General features: G+C 45.8%; 1 protein-coding gene across 2 annotated transcripts in view; it reads right to left on the reverse strand.

The window, feature by feature from the left end:
- The window catches only part of TRIM46 (tripartite motif containing 46), an 82,271-nt gene that overhangs the window by 15,688 nt on the left and 46,341 nt on the right, over positions 1-20,242 (reverse strand). For both annotated transcript variants that reach the window (XM_078668290.1, XM_078668291.1), the window contains 2 exons: positions 19,473-19,597; positions 10,787-11,086 (listed from right to left, as the gene is read on the reverse strand). In XM_078668290.1, the coding sequence (XP_078524416.1) occupies positions 10,787-11,086; positions 19,473-19,597 (425 nt within the window). The remainder of the gene's footprint in view (positions 1-10,786; positions 11,087-19,472; positions 19,598-20,242) is intronic.

Below are 20,242 nucleotides of genomic sequence, written 5' to 3' on the forward strand. Positions count from 1 at the left end.
TGGCCTGTCATTGTATGGTATGGTGTGGTATGGTATGGTACAATACGTTATGGCGTGGTATGGTATGGTTTGGTATTGCACTCTCTCTGCCACAGTGAAGTGTATTTGAAGTAGGAGCGAGAGCAGGACGGCTATAGACAGCCTGAAAACACATGCAGCAGTGTGAGTGCTTCCTCATAGATGCAGTATTATGGAGCGCTTCCGCCAAAATAAAACAATAGGGCAGCAGTTAAAACGCTAGCAGCAGAAAGACACTCAATGGGGACAAACGCAGTACTTTGGCCATGAGCCACTGGAGGGACAAATACACAAAGAGGATCAAAAACAGCATGTGCTACCCAAGCAAAAGCATGGAAGTAAGAGTGATAATGAAGTCAACCAATGGTAAGCAATAGGCGGGATCTAGGATCTCTTTAAGCCAAAAATAATGTCTCACGAGCAACAGCGCATGCGCTATCTTGGTCGAAACCTAAAAATCAAACCTGTTGATGGGCCAGGAGCAGAGGCACCTCACAAGAGTATCCATCAGGGTAGGCAAGTTAGGGGTCTTGTTTACTAAAGGCCCATGTTAGATTACCATAAACTTGGCAAATGCCAGGGCCAGTAGACAGGCTCAGCGTTAATCGTTAATGCCTTGGCCATCTGAAAATGACAGGCATGTAGGAAAATGACGTGGAGTATCAATGGTAGCTCCCAGATATCTTTCTCTACAACACCCTCTTCAGCTGTGGGTCCATAGGTAAATATATCAGCTGGGGAAAGGCTGTATGGAGGGATGATATTACATTAACATATAGTACCATAAATGGTCATGTTGCAAGGGAAAGGCAGCACCCGAAAGGAAAAATAAAATTTTGTCTTGGGCTATAGTACTCCTTACCCTGAAGCAATATGCATAACTATCTGTGACAGTCCAAGCTCTGGAGAGGAAATGGACGTTGATTAACCCATATACTTGTGGATGCAGAATTGAAGTCATGGACACTTTCACAGCCAATGGCATCACAGCATTTATATATTTTCCAACACTTAACCCATCAACATGTTACTGTGGTGGAGGAGCAGTCTGAGGAAAATGTAGAAATAAAAGGAACCTTGTGTTTGCTTGTACCAGATACCAAAACTAGGAGGAAACCTCGACCTCATTTCTTTTTTTTTTTTTTTTTTTTTTTTTTTTATTATAAACCTTTATTTGAGTATGCAATAAAATACAAGGATGGGCCTACAACCACACGGGCCAGCCGCTAAAGAGGAGAAAATACACAATATACACTGCCGTAGCGGTAACGATCAATCATCAATGCAATACTCCATATAATATACAGAACAAAAACAGATTTTGTTTTATAAAAAAGAACAGACACACAAAAAGGCGAAAGTGTATTACTGAAGGTCAGCCCAAAGGACGGGAGGGGACAGCAACAAAAATGGAATCAAAGCTATAAGCTCCAAAGAGCCCGGATGGGGGGGGGGGGACGGGGCACGAAGGAGAAAAAGAAGGGGGGGGGGAGAGCCGGAAAACCAGCACAACCCCTATATGCAAGGTTCCAAGAACGCTCGCCTAAGGAGACCGGGAAAGCTCAATATCATCCACAAGGGGAGGAGTACAGATGGCTCCACGATATTCATTCCATTGACCCCACACCCTAGTCCATGCCCTGGGTCTGCCCCTAGCCACGTAGACAGTCTTCTCACGGAACATAGACCAATCCATGTTGTCTTCCCATTTCGATAGTTCAGGGGGCTTGGAGGCCCCCCAAAGTTGAGCAATATCTCGCTTCGCAACCATATAACCCAGGGTGACCCACCTAGTCTGGGCCACCGAGCAGTCAGTGGGCTCCCAGACATTCAAAAGACAACGACGAGGTTCCGGACACAAGGACACCCCTGTCACCACAGCCATAACCTCAAGCACAGCCGTCCAGTAAGCAACCACCATCGGGCATTCCCAAAGAATATGTAGGAAAGTCGCACTCAAACCACATCCACGCTTACACAACCCATCGGAAGAAAAACCCATCACAAGCAAACGAGGTCCCGTAACATACACCCGATGAAGGATCTTCAATTGGACCAAACGGAGACGAGCCGGGATAGCCACCTCTTTAGGAGAAGAGAGGGCCGACTGCCAGTCCTCGTCATCAAGCTCCAAACCATCACGAACCCACGCCTCCCGAAGTCGGATCAACAGATCAGTCCGATTATTAATCAGTTTCTTATAAATCAGGGAGATAGTGCTGTCAGGAAGATGTCCGTCAAGGACACGGTCTTCAAGGGGGGAAGAATCAGGCGGAATCTCACCAGGAGCAAATACAGCGGTCAAGGCGTGCCTAACCTGTAGGTAGCGAAAGAATTCCCGACCACTCAAGCCATATTCAGCCTGGAGGGCCTGAAATGTTCGCACAGAGCCCTTGGAATACACATCTCCCACTTTAGAAAGTCCAATCATGTCCCAGCGATCGAAACCCTTGGTAGACCAAAGACCGCCCAGACGTTCGGAAGCATAAAGCGGCGTGGCTAACGTCAAGCGATCCTCCCAGCCCAGGCTCCGAGTCGCGGCCCGCCACACCGCCAAAGCAATCGACGTAGGACCCACAAGATGGCGCCCAGCAGGGCGAGAGTAAAGCACTCTGTTAAAGTCACCTCCCGGAAGCTGAAGTCTATCCATCTCAAACGCCGGATTACTACCCGGCGAGAACACGATGTGGTTGATAGCGGACAAGTGTGAGGCCCAATAATACCTCTTAATATCGGGGAGTGCAATGCCACCGTCATACCAAGGAATGGAAAGCTTAGCAAGAGCAATACGCGGGCGTCCATCCCAGACAAGTTGTCTCTGAAGGGTCTCAATCTCCCGAAAATAGGACTGAGGGACAGGATCATAATAATTCTGGAGAGCGTAAAGAAACCTCGGTAACGACATCATCTTAAACAGGGCTGCCCGACCAAGGGGAGACAAGGGAAGCCTGCGCCAACGAGCAACGTCCAAACGCAGTCGAAGCAACGGAGGAAGGAGATTACGATCAAAGCGAAGAGACGAGTCCAGAGTAACGAAAACTCCCAAGTATTTGAAACCATCCCGGGCCACCTGAAGAGGGAGCCTGCTCGGTAATGGAGGCAAGACACCAGACAAAACATACACACAGGACTTGGTCCAATTGATTACGAGGCCCGAGTTAGCACCAAAGGACACAAGAACGTCAAATAAAACAGATAAAGACTTACGAGGGGAGGTAAGATACAAGAGGATATCGTCCGCATAGAGCGAGACTCGGTCCTCGAAGTCCGGGGCCCAACGGATCCCTTTAAGGGACGGTTCCCAGCGGAGCCAGGCCGCCAACGGCTCAAGGGCGAGCGCAAACAGTAGCGGGGACAAGGGGCAACCCTGGCGGGTGCCCCTGCCCAGGGGGAAGGGAGCAGACACCCTACCATTCACAACAACCTGCGCCAAAGGTTCCGCATACAATAACTTAATCCAGCTAATAAACTCGCACCCGAAACCGAATTTCTCAAGAGTCGCCCATAAATAAGGCCACTCCACAGTATCAAAGGCCATGGAGGCATCCAAGGACGCCAAAATGGCCGGTTCAGTCAGTAGCCCCGCCCTCGCTATCACGCCGTGAAGACGACGTAGATTCAAAGCAGTGTTGCGATGCGGGATAAAACCAGATTGATCCGGATGAACTAAGTCCCCAAGAACCGATAGGAGTCGGGTCGCCAAAAGTTTCGCCAGAACCTTGGGTTCAACATTTAACAGGGAGATGGGTCTATATGAGGAACAAAGGTCGCGAGGTTTACCGTCTTTAGGGATGACGACTATCGTCGCCAAACGCTGATCATAGGGAAGGAGGTTACGCTCACGTGATTCCAAAAACATATCGCGGAGATATGGCGCCATTTTATCGGGTCGCAACTTGTACAACTCAATAGGCAAACCATTGGGACCCAACGCCTTGCCCGAACGGAGCGAACGAATGGCAGTAGCTATTTCATCAACCGTAAAGGGGGAGTCCAAAGCGATACGGTCCAAATCAGAGACACAGGGCAATGCAATATCACGCAAAAGGAGACGAGAGTCAGCCACATCCCTCACAGACACAGGAGCATACACAACACGGAAATGTTCCGCAAAACGATCTACAATGGCGATCGGATCAATCACATTCTCACCACTCGCAGACTGAATCACAGGCACCACACGATTAGCTCTTTCTTTCTTGTCCAACCACGCCAGGAGTTTACCCGCCTTATCACCAACATCATACAATCTGCCTTGTTGCTCACGAAACATCACTTTTGCAGCGTCAGTAACTAGGGATTTATATGCAAACTGTTTTAGACCCAGGGCATGAAGTTTCTCAGGCGTGACACCAGTTCCCAACTCGTCCTCCAAGGCAGAAATTTCCCCCTCGAGGTCCACTACCTCCCTCTTCCCGGCTTTCTTAGCTTCAACAATCAAAGAAAGGGCCTGTCCACGAATCACAGTTTTGAAGGCTTCCCACAGGGACACCGCCGAAGGGACCGACCCCTCGTTTTCCAGGAAATAAGCATCTATGGACTTGAGCAAGAGGGCACGAGTCTCAGGGGAGGAGAGATACCATGGGTTAATGGGAGCCACTCGGCCCACTGCCTCTATCCCAACCTCAAAACGAAGCCAGAGCGGCGAGTGGTCAGAGATGCCCCTTGGCAAATGTATAATCTCACGGACCGCCGACGACTGGGCAGCGGGCATCAGGAAATAATCTAGCCGAGATAGGCTACCATGGGCACCAGAGTGAAAAGTGTATTGAAGCTGAGTAGGATGTAACAATCGCCAGCAGTCCACAAGGCCAAAAGTATCCAAAAACCCACCCAACCAACGCTGGGCATGCGGGGTATCCCTGGGGGGATGGCGATCGTGAAGGCCAGAAAGCACTGAATTAAAGTCACCGGCAAGAAAGAGTACACTATCAGGAAGGTCCAACAAGACACGGCCTAAATCAGTGAAAGTAGCAGTTTGCAAGCCTGGGGGGACATAGACATTAAAGAGGGACAGGGTGCGGCCCTCATATCTACCCACCAGAACAATATATCTCCCACGATCATCCCGAATCACCTCATCTATCGCCAGAGGGAGGGAGTTACGAACAAGGATACCCACACCCCTGGATCCTGAAGTAAACCCCGAGTGTGCCACAAGGCTGTAGCCCCATCTATTCATTGCATTACATACATTCCCAATCAAATGGGTCTCTTGCAGGAAAACAATGTCCGGTGACAAACGTCTTATATATTTCAACACCACACTGCGCTTGATGCGATCTCCCAGGCCATTAACGTTCCAGGAAACAAATTTCAACCCCCTACCCCCCATCCCACCCACCCGAGCCAGGACCCCCCATCCAAGAGCTAGACATCAGAAACATCAGTAAAGACAGAAGCAATTCGCCTTGAAAACAACACACAAAAAAATAAGAACTTCCCATCCCCCCTCCCCCAAGCTGAAAGGAAACACCCCCCACCCTGCACCCCTGCAAAAAGCTAAAGAGCCACCCCAACCTGCAGTGTGCCTGTCGCCCCATAACCCCTAGTCTACACAAAGACCCCGGAGGAGGAAAGGTCTCCGTTCCACCCGCCCCCAGACTACAGTAAGAGCAAGAATCAACACACAAAAAATAAATAATCACATTGCAGAGGTACGCCGGCCACCACTCCTGGGAACGTATTCAAAACGAGACATCAGAGTCAAACAATCAGATCTCCACACCACCTTCGGCACCACCAGGGTGAGCGGCAGACTCAGTCTCAGGAGGACGGTCAGGCAAGGAGTCCAGCCAGTCATTAACAGCATCCGGTCTATCAAAGAACAGAGTACGCTCATTATACTCGACACGAAGTCTGGTGGGGAAAAGCATAGCATAGCGTAGACCCCGATCTCGAAGACGTTTCTTAGCACCACGAAACTCCATCCGTTGTCTTTGAACCTGTTGGGAGAAGTCCGGGTAGAAGTTCACTGTGGCATTCTCGAAGGCCACCGGGCCCTTCACCCGTGAGGCCTGCAGGATAGCGTCCCGATCCCTATAATGAAACAGTTTAGCCACAATAGGCCTTGGCGGAGCACCCGGCTTAACTTTGCCCCCCGGGACACGATGTGCGCGTTCAACCGTGAAAAATTTGGTAAGCCCGGAGGGGGCAAGATGGTTTAAAATCAGACCCTCAACCAGGAGATCAACAGAGTGGGGTTCAGGGTTTTCCGGTACACCAACCAGGCGAACATTGCAGCGACGTGCCCTGTTTTCAAAATCCTCCAGGCGTCGGGTCATGAAGTCGTTCACCCGACGAAGATTCCCAACCTCTGTCTGGAGCTCCGAGACGTCTTTCGTGAGGCTAGATGATTTAATATCCAATGACTGCACCCTCTCATTCGTCTTGCCGAGATCAGCACGAATCAGATTCACCTCAATGGCCACGGTGTCAAGTTTGTGGGCCAAGGCCTCGTACTGAAGGCCGGTGGATTCCCTCACTCCCGAGATGGCGCCCATAATATCCTGTAGGGAAGGCTCCGCCGACTCTTCCAAAATTCGTTCAGACGCCGTACTGTGGCCAGGTAGGGCAGCTCCGGGGGACCCCTTAGATTGTGTATAACGGTCCATGACGTTCGTCTGAACCGGCGCTCCGCGCAGAGGTGTTTTCGTCTTGCGCGTTTCTCTGTCCCCTCTGCCCGCCATTTTGAAGATGCGTCACGGGACAAGCCACCAGGGTCGACGGGCCAAACACCCAAAACTCAGGATCAAAAGTACACCAAAAAGAAGGGCTCAACTCGGGAGGAGGCCACCAAACCAGCAAATAGACAAGAGGAAAGCCCCGTGTCCGAACTGTCTCCAAGTCTCAGCCAAGCGCGATACGCACACTCGTGGCACAGGTCGAGACAGAATCGAAACCGAAACTCAGGAAGGGGGTCTCACAAGGCCAGATCTCCTGCCGTTGTTGTTCAATTCCAGGACGGCCACAGAACTGCACCTCGTCCCGGGCGCACCTCAAGGGCGGAGCCCAAAAGTTCAGACCACCGTAGCTCAGGAGTACGAGATCCAAAGCAAATTCCGAAAAGTGCCAGGGTAATCAGCCAAACGTCCTCTACTTGAATTCTTACAAGAAATCAGGATCTAGTCAGGATAAATCGCCGGGAGCGGCGAGGGTCCGGAGAGCGCTGTGCTCAAGCGGCCATCACGGATGCCCGCCAAGCTCCTCCTCCTCGACCTCATTTCTGAAATGGATGAACCTGCAATGTACTACTGTGTGCAGTCGCTTTTGGTATCTTATCCATGCAAATACACGTGTCCCTTTATTTCTAGATTATCCAAGTTAAAGCAAGTCTAGTGCCTTGCTTTATGTTGTATATTGCTTCAAGAACTTTTATTGTGGCCCAATTATAAGCAACTAGGTAGTTCAATTTTTATTATGCAGTGCGGTGCCGACTGCTTACTGTTTCTGTGATATTTGATGACACATTTTTATAAGGAACATAATTTACTAATTTGCACAGTCCTCATTTTAATATGAAATTAGATATTTTTTTTTATAGAAAACAACAATGCATACAATTTTAATTTTAGTATGGCCCCCATGCAGTTTGCCCCTTTTGTCACTCCAACATGGCGTCTAGGCAATATGACTTATTACTCTTTTCGACTTTTCTCATGGAAGTACTTTTCACTTCCGGAGCATTGGTGGCATATCCAGGTATGCAAGATATTTACACACACTTTAAAAAGGCACTGAACGTACATGCCATCACACCTTTATTGTGGATCTTGGACAGCATAGGTAAGTTTTTGTACATTTTTGCTTGTTCCAGTCTTTCAATGTTTTGTTTAATTGGCATCATCTTACTCTTTGTAGGGCAAGAATTGTTTATTTTCCATTGACTTTTGGCCTCTTTTAAGGTTTCCTTAGTTCATTTCATCTGGCCCTATCTATTCCTTTTACGGCGTATTTAAAACATAACACATTTTAATAAAAGGTGTTCTAACTATTGCTGAAGTCATCTTTACTTGCTTGCTTTTGTCAATCTGGCCTTTCTTATAAAGTGGGTCTAATCATTAAAGGATGCTGCATGTTTCATGCATCTATCAATGTTTTGATTGATGTAGTTAACTTTCAACATTTACAGGTGTTTGTTCATTCCAATATATGATAATGGCGATCTTCACATATCCGTTTTTTGTATTGGTTGTTTACATTTTGTCAATGATATTGCATTAGATTTCCTTGTTTTCATGTTTCCTTTGTTGTATGATGATTTCAATTGTTAAAAAGAAGTTCCTTGCTTGTCCCACATTCTTTGACTTACCAATAATAGATTTTGGGGCATGCTAAAAAAATGATAGTAATCAACCACATGTGTTCTGGCCGAATAGTTATCTTAAGGTAATAATGTTCTATTATTCGCCACCAATTGATGACCCTTTGTAGTCTGTGTTTATAGACTACAAAGATATAGTTGTTATTATAAAGAAGTGGTTGCGCATTCTCTTGTAACTATTTGTTGGCTACCTTGCATTTAGAATTATTTTACATATTTGCCATTACAAAATAGGTTTTGTGTTTTTTGCGAATGTCAATATTTTAGCAGATTCTATCTGCCCAATGTGTCCCCCATATTGGGAACTTTGAGATCAATCATCTACATTAGTTTAAGTTCTTAGAGTTATGATATTAACATTGGTACACTATTTTATTTCCTGGCTGTATACAGCTTATCTTCTTTTATTATTTTTTGCAAATCAACACAAAAGACCTTAGTCTATCACACAAAAACAAATTTTCAAACTCAAAGCAAAATTAAGTTGAAGTTTCTATAATAGCATTATGTTCAGCTTTAATTAGTGTATTAAATTACGGTGTGGGTAAATAGTATTATATTTTTTCACAGTTCCAAATAAAAGATCCAGGCCAGAGCTGTCATGTACATATCAAATTACATTTACTTTAGGTAGATTCTCATATCGATTCCTTTCAACTCATTTAGAATTTAGGTTTCTCCTATCGCTCATGTTATTGAGGCGGACAAACAAAAAGATTAAGACTACAATAAGACTCATTCTTTGTATTTATATAAAATGTTATTCCAGGATGTCTTTTATCTGAGGGACTCCCAATGGAAGAGTATTATGTGAACAGTACATAAACTATGACTGGTCAAGAAATACTGACGGTGTTAAATCTACATAAGGCTAAGAACTATGAATTATATGTGTTCTAGAATTTAAGAACTTGGCACAGACGTGGTTGGTTATACTACCATAAATGGGACATATGGCAGTACATCTTGGATTGTATATATGCTTTAATATAATTACAAGTGTTTAATTAGTGTAAAATAAATGTATGTCTTTTCTTGTTTTGCAGCTTTGAAGGAGTTCTGTGATGTGGGAACAAAACACATTGGCTGTTTCTTTTTAATGTGTAACAAGTGGAATGAAAGACATTGTAAAGAGTACTGTGTGCATAAGAACAAATTAAATTACCAATTTTCAAACTGAAATAAAAAAATTAAGATTACATATATTACGGGCTCTTTTTAAAATAACTGGATAAGAATAGCTGTTTTGGTTTTAAATGAAATTGATTTTGTTTAATGCTTCTTGTATTAGGAAATATATGTCAGTAAAAGTGTGTCTACTTTGAATTTGTTTAAATATTTTTAATAACAATATGTGCTCATATCCATGCCTCGAGTATATTTGTGTGATAAAAGCAAAAACATGGTAGTGGAAGTGTGTTTGCTTTGAGTATATGTAAATATTTTTAATAACAACATGTCCTCATATCTATCTATCAAAATGGAAGCCTTGGGATTGTACCTCAGGGCACTTAACGTGGCAATTTTTTGGCTCTCATCTTTTTGAGAGGAGCATTCTGTCTGCTATTCTGGGTTTGACCTTGATGCCATATTCATGATGGTTAATAAGGGCCTGATTACGACCTTGGCGGTGTGGGAGCGGGCCGTCACGCCACCACCCCACTCCCACACTGCCAAAGCTGACCACCTGCCAGATTAGAAGTTGTAATGCGGGTGGTCCTGCGGCGACAGTGCCTTTCAAAGGCTCATGGGAGAGCCTTAGAAAAGCAGTGCCATGGAACTGCCACAGCTTGTTCCAGCACAGCACTGATTGTGCAGTCCATGCCGTGCTGGAACAAGGGGTGCATGCAGACAGGGGGGTACCACACACCATGCGCCCCGCCCCGCATGCATCCCAAGACCCTGAGGGAACAGGGCCCCCTTAGTTTCCTCACTGCCACAGTTTTCATGGCGGCTTACCGCCATGAAAATTGTGGCAGTGAGGAAACTCGTAATATGAATAGCGGTGACTCAGCGGCACCACCAAGCATATTGCGAGCCTCAGACCACTGCGCCACCACCGGGGATTGCCGATCCCCAGAAGTTGCAGTGCTCCTCTGGCGGTCCAACTGCCAGAGTCAGAATACGGTGGTAGAACTGCCGGTGTGGCAGTAGCCACGCCGCTGCGCCATCCAGGGTTTGGCGGTCCATGGGCCGCCAAACTCATAATCAGGCCCTAAGTCTTTTGCAGCCTTCAAGTGGAGGTTTTTACTTGGGAAAACAGGATATGCTCTAATGTTTCTAACACACAAGGTATACTTTGTGAATACATGATGGCTTCTTATGAGACACTAATAGGAATGAATATGCACCCGAAACAAATTTGATTGTGTAAATGACACCAGGAGATGACTGTGCATATACAAATTATACACAACTGAATGACTGTCGCTTTTGGTCACCTACCTGGTGCAGGTGGAGTGTGTAGGTAGATGTCCTCACTGTACTCTCCAAAGCCAGCCTTGTTGAACCCTTTAACTCTCAGCACGTAGACGCTGTCTGTGTCCAGATACTCGACCAGCGCGCTAACACCCTTCACGTCTTCCCGCCGCTGCCACAGCTTTAGGGCTTTGGCCTTCATGTCAGTCTTGCGGTACTCCACCGTGTAGTGCCAGGCGGGTGGGGAGTCCTGTGGCAGCCGCCAGCACAAGAAGATCTGGTCGTAGGCATAGGTGCGCTGGGTGTCGATGACCGGTGCCTCAGGAACTGCGGAAGAATAGGGGAGGGAAACACTCAGGACACAACTTGGGACTGAACACCAGGTTGAAAGGCACGCTCGAGGCAGGGAGGAAAAGGATGGTAGACCCCCAAAGGACTGAAGAATCAAGCAGGAAACTGGCATGGCGCCAGAACACAGACACAGGAGAACAATAAGACCCTCCAAATGTGCATCCCACTATGGGAACGACCATAGGCATAAAACCTAAGGCATTCAGACTACAACTGTGGGTTCCAGGTAGGGACACGTTTAAGACAGGGAGAGAATTCAGAGACACTAATGAAAGGTAAAAATATGAGTGATACAAGAAAGAGAGTGGTTACAGGATGGAGAAGTCAGAAAGGAACTTTAGACACAAACAGATAATATCAGGGGCTCAGAGCAGATGGAAGTGTGAAGTTACTGTAGGAAAACATGAATGTAGATGTCTGGAAACAATGTTAGTTTTTTATTCCATTCAACAAGATTTTGGGATGTACTTTGGGACACTCATGTGGGAATTAAGGGCCTGTAACAAAAGTGGTGTTGGAAGAAATGGGAAGTATTGCTTCAGGAAAGTAAGAAAGAACTTAAAAGGAGGGGGATGGAAAGGTATAATGTGGAATTAAAGACATGGTGCTATAACGCAGGCATGAAGGCAAAGAAGGGGCCAATATATGGAAATGTAGGAATTGCAGGCAGTTAAAGAATCATCAGGGCACAGGGGAGGAAAAACAACCTAGGGCAAGAATCGAGCAGTGAGAGAGAGGGTGAAAGAGAGAGAGAGAGGGAGCGAGAGAGACAAAGGGGAATATCTCTTGCTAGAAGGTAGGGAGAGTGACTTGCCTCTGTAGTGCTACATCTCGGGCACTTCAGCAGCAACAGCTGCCTCCTATAAACAAGCAGAGGTAGACCACAGCTGTAATGTGTGAATATTGGGCCCTGGGTTGGGCTTCAAGCAAGGCCCCAATGGGTCAGTGTTTGGCGGGGTGCTACTTGTCTGCCATCTGGATAGTGATCCAATGCAGTGTTTCAAGAATGAGAGTCTATCAATTGTTATGTTATGTTATAGAATTTATAGAGCGCATGGTTGCCTCAGCTACGGGCGTCCCAGAGCTTCAACTATTATTGGATCACCCTGTACATTAAGGCAGCGGTTCCTAAACTTTTGGCTTCTGGGGACCACCAATAGAAAACTAACGGACGTCAGGGACCCCCACCCAAGCAATTCCTACAATTTGAACCTCAGAACAACAAGCCTTCAGAAACAAGTATGCATTCAATACATAAAATATGACATATTTTGTTTATCGTTCAAAATTTGGATTTATTTCTAAAACACAAAACGATATGATAGGCTCTAACATATTGCTGTGCCTTTTTTGTCAACACTGCTGTCTGCTGTACATGAGCTATTCCCACAAATCAAGCTAAGGATACAAACTTAATTTCTAGCTTCCAATTTTATTTATTTTTTACATTTATAGAGCATTTTAAAAATTGCAATTTTACATCTATCTTTCTTATGCAGATATACTTTATTAATATGCTTAATATTATCTAATTTTTGTAATCAGTTACTGGTCCCCAGTGATCCAGGGACCCCGGGTTAAGAACAGCTGGTTTAAGAATTTCAAGGGTTTACATGTTTTTAAATGTTGAAGTTGGGTCTGATTGGTTTCCTGTGTTGGATTTAAAGCCCCCCTCACCCCCACCTTCTAGTCAAAGCCAACAGTACTTCAGAAGGCCACGTTACCCTGTCTTAAGATGCCTGCTAATTACATTTCTTTGATATAATTTGAAAACATTTATGATTGAGAAATGCTTTGCAACACCTTTCAGTCTCCATCTGCTTCACTGAGAGGAATGTAATCTATTAGGGGTTTCAGAAAATGATGCCTGGCCTAAATTTGTAACCTTGCTGCAGAAGGCCACTTCCTGGGTGTTAGCCTTCTGTCTTGGAGGGCTTTCTTTGATGATAAGCATCAGGCTTTAAATCACATTGGTTATCTGGCTAACCCCACCAGAGGGGTGTTAGGATAGGTAACTACATGTTGGCAAACAGGAAGGGTCCTCTTTGTAGATTTCATCCAAGGGGCCATTGATCATGTGCCAAACAGGGTTCAAGTGCACTCAATTTTAATCTTACATAGTGGCCAAAGGAATGGTCGATTTCTTAAATCTACACATGGTGACTAGTGTTGGGCAATTACTCTTTCTCAAACATATGTGACAAATGTAGACATTGTTCTATTGCCTCACTCTCCAAGTAGGAGGTAATAAATTGCAACCTTTCCAACTACAGCTCAAAAACAGACACAGCATGCTGCCCATCAATCTACTAGAAAGTAAAGGTTGCTTTTGTTCAGGTGGCTTTAAAACCATGGTTTCAGAACTCCATTTTAAGATCAGCATTATGAAAAATCGAATCCCTGAATGGCCTGTGTCCTTTCTGTCTGAGTGGCTAGCTTTGTTGTGGTTTGGAAATTTCAAGGTAGGCATCAGAATGAATTCAAAAGCTCTCCTCTCTGACTTTCCAAGTTTTATTACGACTCACGGAAATACTCTTCTGTTCCGTGACACCAGAATTGGCCATACTTTTAAGAATCGCTGCTGTGGTCACAGGCGTGCTTTGTTGTCGATCGGTTGGAACCCAACATCACTTTCCAAGCAATTCGGATCAGCGGGCAAATCACATCAACAGCAATTCTCGTTGTGAGGTGTATGGAGCACACACACCAGGCAGGGGGGATCTACAAGAAATATAATTCCACTTTAGCCTAGTACCCGTTACAGAACACATCCCTGTCAGGAATGTCAACCTGCTCTAGCTAATGCAGGGATCATAGGGAATGTCAATCCTATTATTTGCTTGGAGGTGACCACAGGAATGCTCTATTGTTCTATTTCACACAGGGGGCCACAACATTCTCCCATTATTCGATAATACAATGGACCTGGAAAATGCTGTTCATTGCTCCACCTCACGGAGGGTTTACAAAGAATGATTTATTTGTCTATCGCACACTGGTGTCAAAGGCATAGTCCATTGATGCAATTTTTATTAAGGGTCAGAGAAACTCTGCTCTATCGAAGCACAGCATCACAGACATTGGCAACTGCAGGGTCCCTAAAAGGTGTCACATCATCGGATTGTTCCATTCCTTTATTTCAGGGAGGGTCAAGTGGAATGCTTTAGAACCTGCTCAACCAGGCAACATCTCGTCGTGCCAGGCCCTATGCATGACATATGGGTGAAGGCCTGTCTTGAATCTAGAGACACCATGACTCTGACCCAGTTTTGGAGGCAGTGATTAGAACATAACACTGCAGAGAGCAGAAGCTTTTTCCAATTAACCCAGTGTCCCCTGGGTGGTGTGCGGGCGGTGACCCAATTGGCAGAGGGTATAACGGATGCTGAGCGAAAGCTGCATGAATCTGCGCGTGCGACTACAGCGTGTGACTAAAGCACGTGCATGTGATACTGGGATAGTATTTTGATTGGCTGTGCAGTCAGGCGAATGTTGTGCATGTGACAGTCCTCAGCTGGACATTGGCAGATGGAGGAAAGCTATGAAGCAGCAGTTAAGTTACTGATTGGGTTGACCTCAGCAGAGATAGTAACGTAATTCTCATTTTATATCTGGCGCGCCGGTCACCTAGAATCTGAAGCGGCGGAAGCTACACGTCCTCCAGCAGGGTCGATGTAGCTTAACGTTCCAGGTCACAGCGTTAGGGAATTATAGTCGAATGAGATACTTCAATTTTGAGGCCTGTGTGGTATTTAGGGTAATTCAAATGACAATATCAATAAAGCTTGTATTAAACAGGAGTGCCTTTATTCTGCATCCATCATGTGGGCCTCGTCCAGTAATAATGCCTCAGCTGACGATCATAGAAACCCCTATGGCATCAACATTCAGGGCGCGAGCCCAGGATCCAGTCGGTACGTGGGAGAGGGAAATGGTAAGAGAAAGAGAGGAAGGAAACATGGGAGCGGGTAAGGAAGGACATAGAAGATATACTATGTGAAAATGTACATATGAATTAAAACATGACAACCTATTTTAATATTTTTTTGTTTTTCAGAAAGAAAACCTCATGCCCATGGGTGAATTTTTTGCTATTATCGTGCTTGGGAATGCCATATCTGGTACAGCGGGTATACATAGGAAAAAAAAAGAGTGAAAGAATGAAGTCGGGCTTCACACTTCAGCCGGAAGCTCCCTGGTGAAACAGAGGCTGCCTGGGTCGGTCTGCTACAAAAACAAGCATTGGCATAGCCAATAGGTCTCCCCTTTGGGACCTTATAAATGTTTAGTTATCCAGCACAATATCCTTGGTGCAACAACATTAACTGTTGCATGGCTAAACACTTATAAGGTCCCAAAGGCGAGACCTATTGGCTATGCCAATGCTGGTCTCATTAATCTACTAGTGGACTGTGTACCTGCTGGGGGACATGGGTCAGCAGATGCCAAGGGCTAGCTTCACAAATATTGTATTCTGACTTTCACTTTAAGAACTTTCAGCAAAGACTGTTGACATACTCCTGGAATTCTGTAATAAGCTAGGAGTTCTAGAAGACAAAGTCACACACACATATTTTTTTTTTGTGTGGAGTTTTATATAGTGCGAACTAGACCCACAGATATCAGAGCACCAGTTACATTACAGATGGACACATTCATTGTTTTGTTAGACACAGGGAGATAAAGTGATTTGCCCAGAATCACCGACTGTTGAGCATCACTCCCGAGACTCGAACCCGGTTCCCCATCTCAAAGGGCGACCGCTTTAGCGGTTAGGCCACATTCCCTCCCACTTACGTCTAAATCTTTGCAAATCGAGCCCTACTGATTATTTCACTGGGAAGCTTTTATGTTTTATTATTTGCAATTCTGAGCTTGAATTTGCACCACCGGCATGGTATACCTATAGGACGCAGGATTAAAATTGCGATGGTATGGCTTTGCTTGCATAGAAAGCTATGTTCGAAATAAAATGCATTTTTGGTTGTAAAAATGATTCTGTAGGCGAGACCTAAAAATTGGCGCAGGCACCAAAATAAAATTGGCCACATCATCGAGACAGATAGCTAAAAAACAATTTTCCACTTGTGTAAAACACGTCAGTTTTCAAATCGTAAAGTCACCCTCCCTGTATGAGGATTTTGCAAGGTATGGAAAACTGCATCCATTTATGTTTAGTGCAGGCAATGTTTGTGATAATATTTGGGAAATTAACAGTAAAAACCAGCCTATCTGGCAATAAAACAGGCACACAAACTGTAAATACAATTGTGCCATATACTGTTCTGTGAGACCCTGGTTGCCCTTTAGGCCAGTCCGACGTTAAAGGCTGTCTACAAGGACTCTCCAATGGTGGATCTGGCTTAGGCCTCCATACATGCTACTAGCCCTATTCAGGCGGGAGACTCCTGATTTTTGAAGCCAAAAAGGGTTTTATTTTGTGTGTTTCCCACCTGAAATTTCCTCTGCTTCAATAGAAGTCAATGGGATTAATACATTCTCCCGATTATGTTTTTAAAATCTCCCACTTTCCTCTTCAAAAATGTTGGCATGTATGGGCTTGGCAGTCAAAAACTCAGTAGTTTACCACCTTTAAACTAGGGTTTGGCGTCCAATCATTTGGCAAAATGGGACCTCTGCTGATATATTGAGGATGGCCTCCTCCGTCCCACAATAATGGCCTCATTACGATGGCGGTCTGGCAAGTGTCCGACCGCCATCGCTGCAGGATAGAGCGGGGCTCCACCTGCAATATTATGATGAGACTGTCGTGTAGGCGGTCGGAAACATGCCTTTTACTATTTCGGCTTGTGCTGGGAACCGGATAAGTGCTAGAACACAAGCCACAGTAGTAAAAGGCATGTTTGCAAACATCCAGGTACCGTGTGCCAGGCACCATGTGGTGCCCGGCACATGGTGCATGGCTGTTTCCGAGGACACCACATGTGCCCCCCTGGCCACACAGTAGAGGCCCACAGGGGACGGAGGCCCTGCTAGGGGCCCCCTGAGTCCCTTTTCAAAAGCCTTTCCATGGTGGTGGGACAACCAATGAAAAAGCTGTGGGAAATGGACATCGTAATCTCTATGGCAGCGCCTGTGCAAGCATCACCTTTATTGTAGGGATTACTGTCTGACCGCCGCCCTACACGCTCCTTGATCCTATTGGAGGTGGCAGTCTTTCTACCCTCCTTCTGCGCTCCGACTGCCGGTATCGTAATCCGGCATTCAGATCGCTGCTCTACATGTAGGGCGGAACACCACAGACGGCCTGTCGGTGGCAGCCCACTCGACATTGTAAAGAGGGCCTTAATTACTGTCATGGTGTCCCTTGGGTAAAGTCAACAGATCTGAGTTTCCGTGGAGCTCCCCTCATACACTATTCACCAACAGGGTCCAGGCACCACCTCTGCAGAAAAGGGACACTACTTACTGTGAAACTGCAGGATGGGTGACATGCAAACCCAATAATACAGCATCCCAGGCAAAATGATGAGGACTTACTGTCGCCTGAACTAGGCAGGAGTGAGTGAAATTATTGGGGGCAGCGTGGATGCGTGACTAACCTAACAGGACTTGCAAGGGCTGACAGCCTTTTAGGAATATTTCAGGATGTGTGGTCAATTTTGATCTAATTTTCTGTAGGTAGAGAACTAACATATCCCTCACTTTGAAGTAGTTGAATGACATTGCTTTGGGCTTGCTTGAACACATGTTTGTGGTAGGTAACTCCTACCGTGTGCGCTTCACACAGCTCTTAAGGAGATGCTTTGATTATTTAATCTGCCTGGTGTGGTGACTTATACTGAATGTGATGTTGGGTTCATAGCCCGATTGTAAAATACACGCAATGGAGTTTACTAGCAGTAATAGCAGTGACGCAATATTTATTACTTTATTTGTTGATTTACCACACACACAGACCACAAGATTATGAAACATCTTAGGTCAGTCTTTGCACTTGAGTATAAATTTTGCTGTAATTAATGAGGAATAACATGCAAATACGTATTTTGCAGGCCTTTTCTGCTCATAGTACTATCACAGCCGCAGAATTTCCCGTTTGTGCCATATGAGCCAACCCAACAGTGAGTGTGCAGTGAAACCCAGCTTCAAAATACATTTGTGTCCAACTTTACACCTTGCCCAATCTTGGAATGAACCAGCAAGAAATAATGCTGCCTGTGTAACTATGATGAGGCACATCGAAGGATTGTGCTGGAAGGGACACCTTTCGGCAAATAAACGAGCATTCATGGTGATTTGCTGTTTCTATGTGTGCTGCACAATGCAGGACACATAGGAACAGCAAAAACGAGGGGAAATTAATAATTTCTCCTCGTTCCACCATGTTAAGACCAGGTAATTTTTGGCCTACATGTTGGTGCTGCCCTATATCTATGCCACGCTTGTAAATTGGGGGCAGCGTCAAAATCAATGGGTGTTGCGGCAGAATGGCCGCCGCAACATCCATTGCGCGCCAGGGCTGGACTGGGAACGCAAACCAGCCCTGGCAGTTATGTCGGACCTGGGGGGGGTTTTGAGGGAAGCAATAACAACACGACCGGTCCAGGCCCGGGCTGGCCGTTGCGGGCACCGGGCAATCCCCCGGTGCGCCGCATAGGTGGGGGCCGGTTTGGGGCCCCTGGGGGCCGTTTTTGTTACAGGGCCGTGATTGCAGCATAGCTGCAAAATCAACCCTGTAACAAAATCGGCCGAAAACCGGCCCTAGCAACGAGCTCAGCCGCACCCCCGGACCTTCCCCCCCTTCGGGAGGGGGTCCGGCCGAGCACTTTGCCAGGGCCGGTTTTGGTTCCCAGTCCGGCCCTGTACCGGTCCAAAACCGGCCACCACACTTCAAGCCCACAGGGAAAATGCCCAGTTCCTGCTACAGCCAGTCCGGCCCTGTTGCCCGGCCCTTTCACGCTAAGTGTAGCGTGAAAGGGGGCCTTATTTACAAGGTAGTATTAAGCCATGTTCAGTGGTTTAACGCAGCCTTGTAAATAAGGTAAAGAGTTTATCGCCACAGGAACGTCACAAAAAGAGACGTTTCTGTGGCGATAAGCCCTTACAAATAAGTCCCATAGTATACTAATGACATGGAGAAGATGGCAACCACATGCTTGAGGTATGGCAGAGTTGACATGATGTGGTCCTATTAAGGCATCAAGACTCTAGGTTTAAAATATCATAAGATTCTAGGGTGTGTTCACGGCTCTGTGCTGCCACTTTGTGTGACGTGTGGCAAGGGCGTGTGTATGACTCGCTTAGGCCCAAAACAACCAGTGAGGGCCAGGCAAACCTGAACCACATCAGCGTGGTGGGTATGTAGATTACATTTTTTTTAAAAGATTTGCATACTCACCCCTTGCAAATGTGAGGTCTCGGAGTAGCCGCATCTCCCTGCCCACGTCCACCTGGAAATGGCTGAAGGACGAGTTGGAGGAGGATGGTCTGAAGTTCTGCAAGGACTCAGTGGCCCTCACGATCCTACGAAAGCAATAAAGCAACAGACTTTGCATGAGTGCTGAAGTATCTGCTGAACACACCTTGAATGCATACAAATATTTTTTGTATTTCTGCATTTTGTATAGTAGTTAACAGTACCTCGATGCATGGTTTAGTGTTCATATGGTCGATTGCGTTGCATTATACCGGATTACATGAGAACGTTAGGTGTTATTCTGTCGTTTTTGATTTAGTAGGGTACTTTACGTCTTGATATGGGATGTAGTCTGGAATATCGCGTACTGTATATCAAGTTACAAAAATATCATGACCAAAATATTCAGTACCAAAATATCGAGGCAGTACGTGCATATTGACAAATATAAATGTACTAGTCTTAACTCGATAGGTACTTACTTTGAAGATGTATAGAGTAAGGTACACATATATGTAGTTAAGTATTGAAAATCTATACTTGCCCATATATACTTACCAGTCATTATTTTGGTTTTCGATAGTTTGGTCACTATATTCTTGTAACTCGATATTCAGTACACAATATTTTGCACCTGCAACCATGATATGGTAATGTATTTTACTGTACTGAACAGTATGCTACATAATGGACTTTGGGAGAGATGCTGAAGCCCTGAATGCCCCCTTTGCAGGGTCGGCTGGTGTCAGGGC

The sequence above is a fragment of the Lissotriton helveticus genome, chromosome 12, assembly GCF_964261635.1.
Source record: "Lissotriton helveticus chromosome 12, aLisHel1.1, whole genome shotgun sequence".
In the NCBI taxonomy this organism is placed as follows: Eukaryota; Metazoa; Chordata; class Amphibia; order Caudata; family Salamandridae; genus Lissotriton; species Lissotriton helveticus.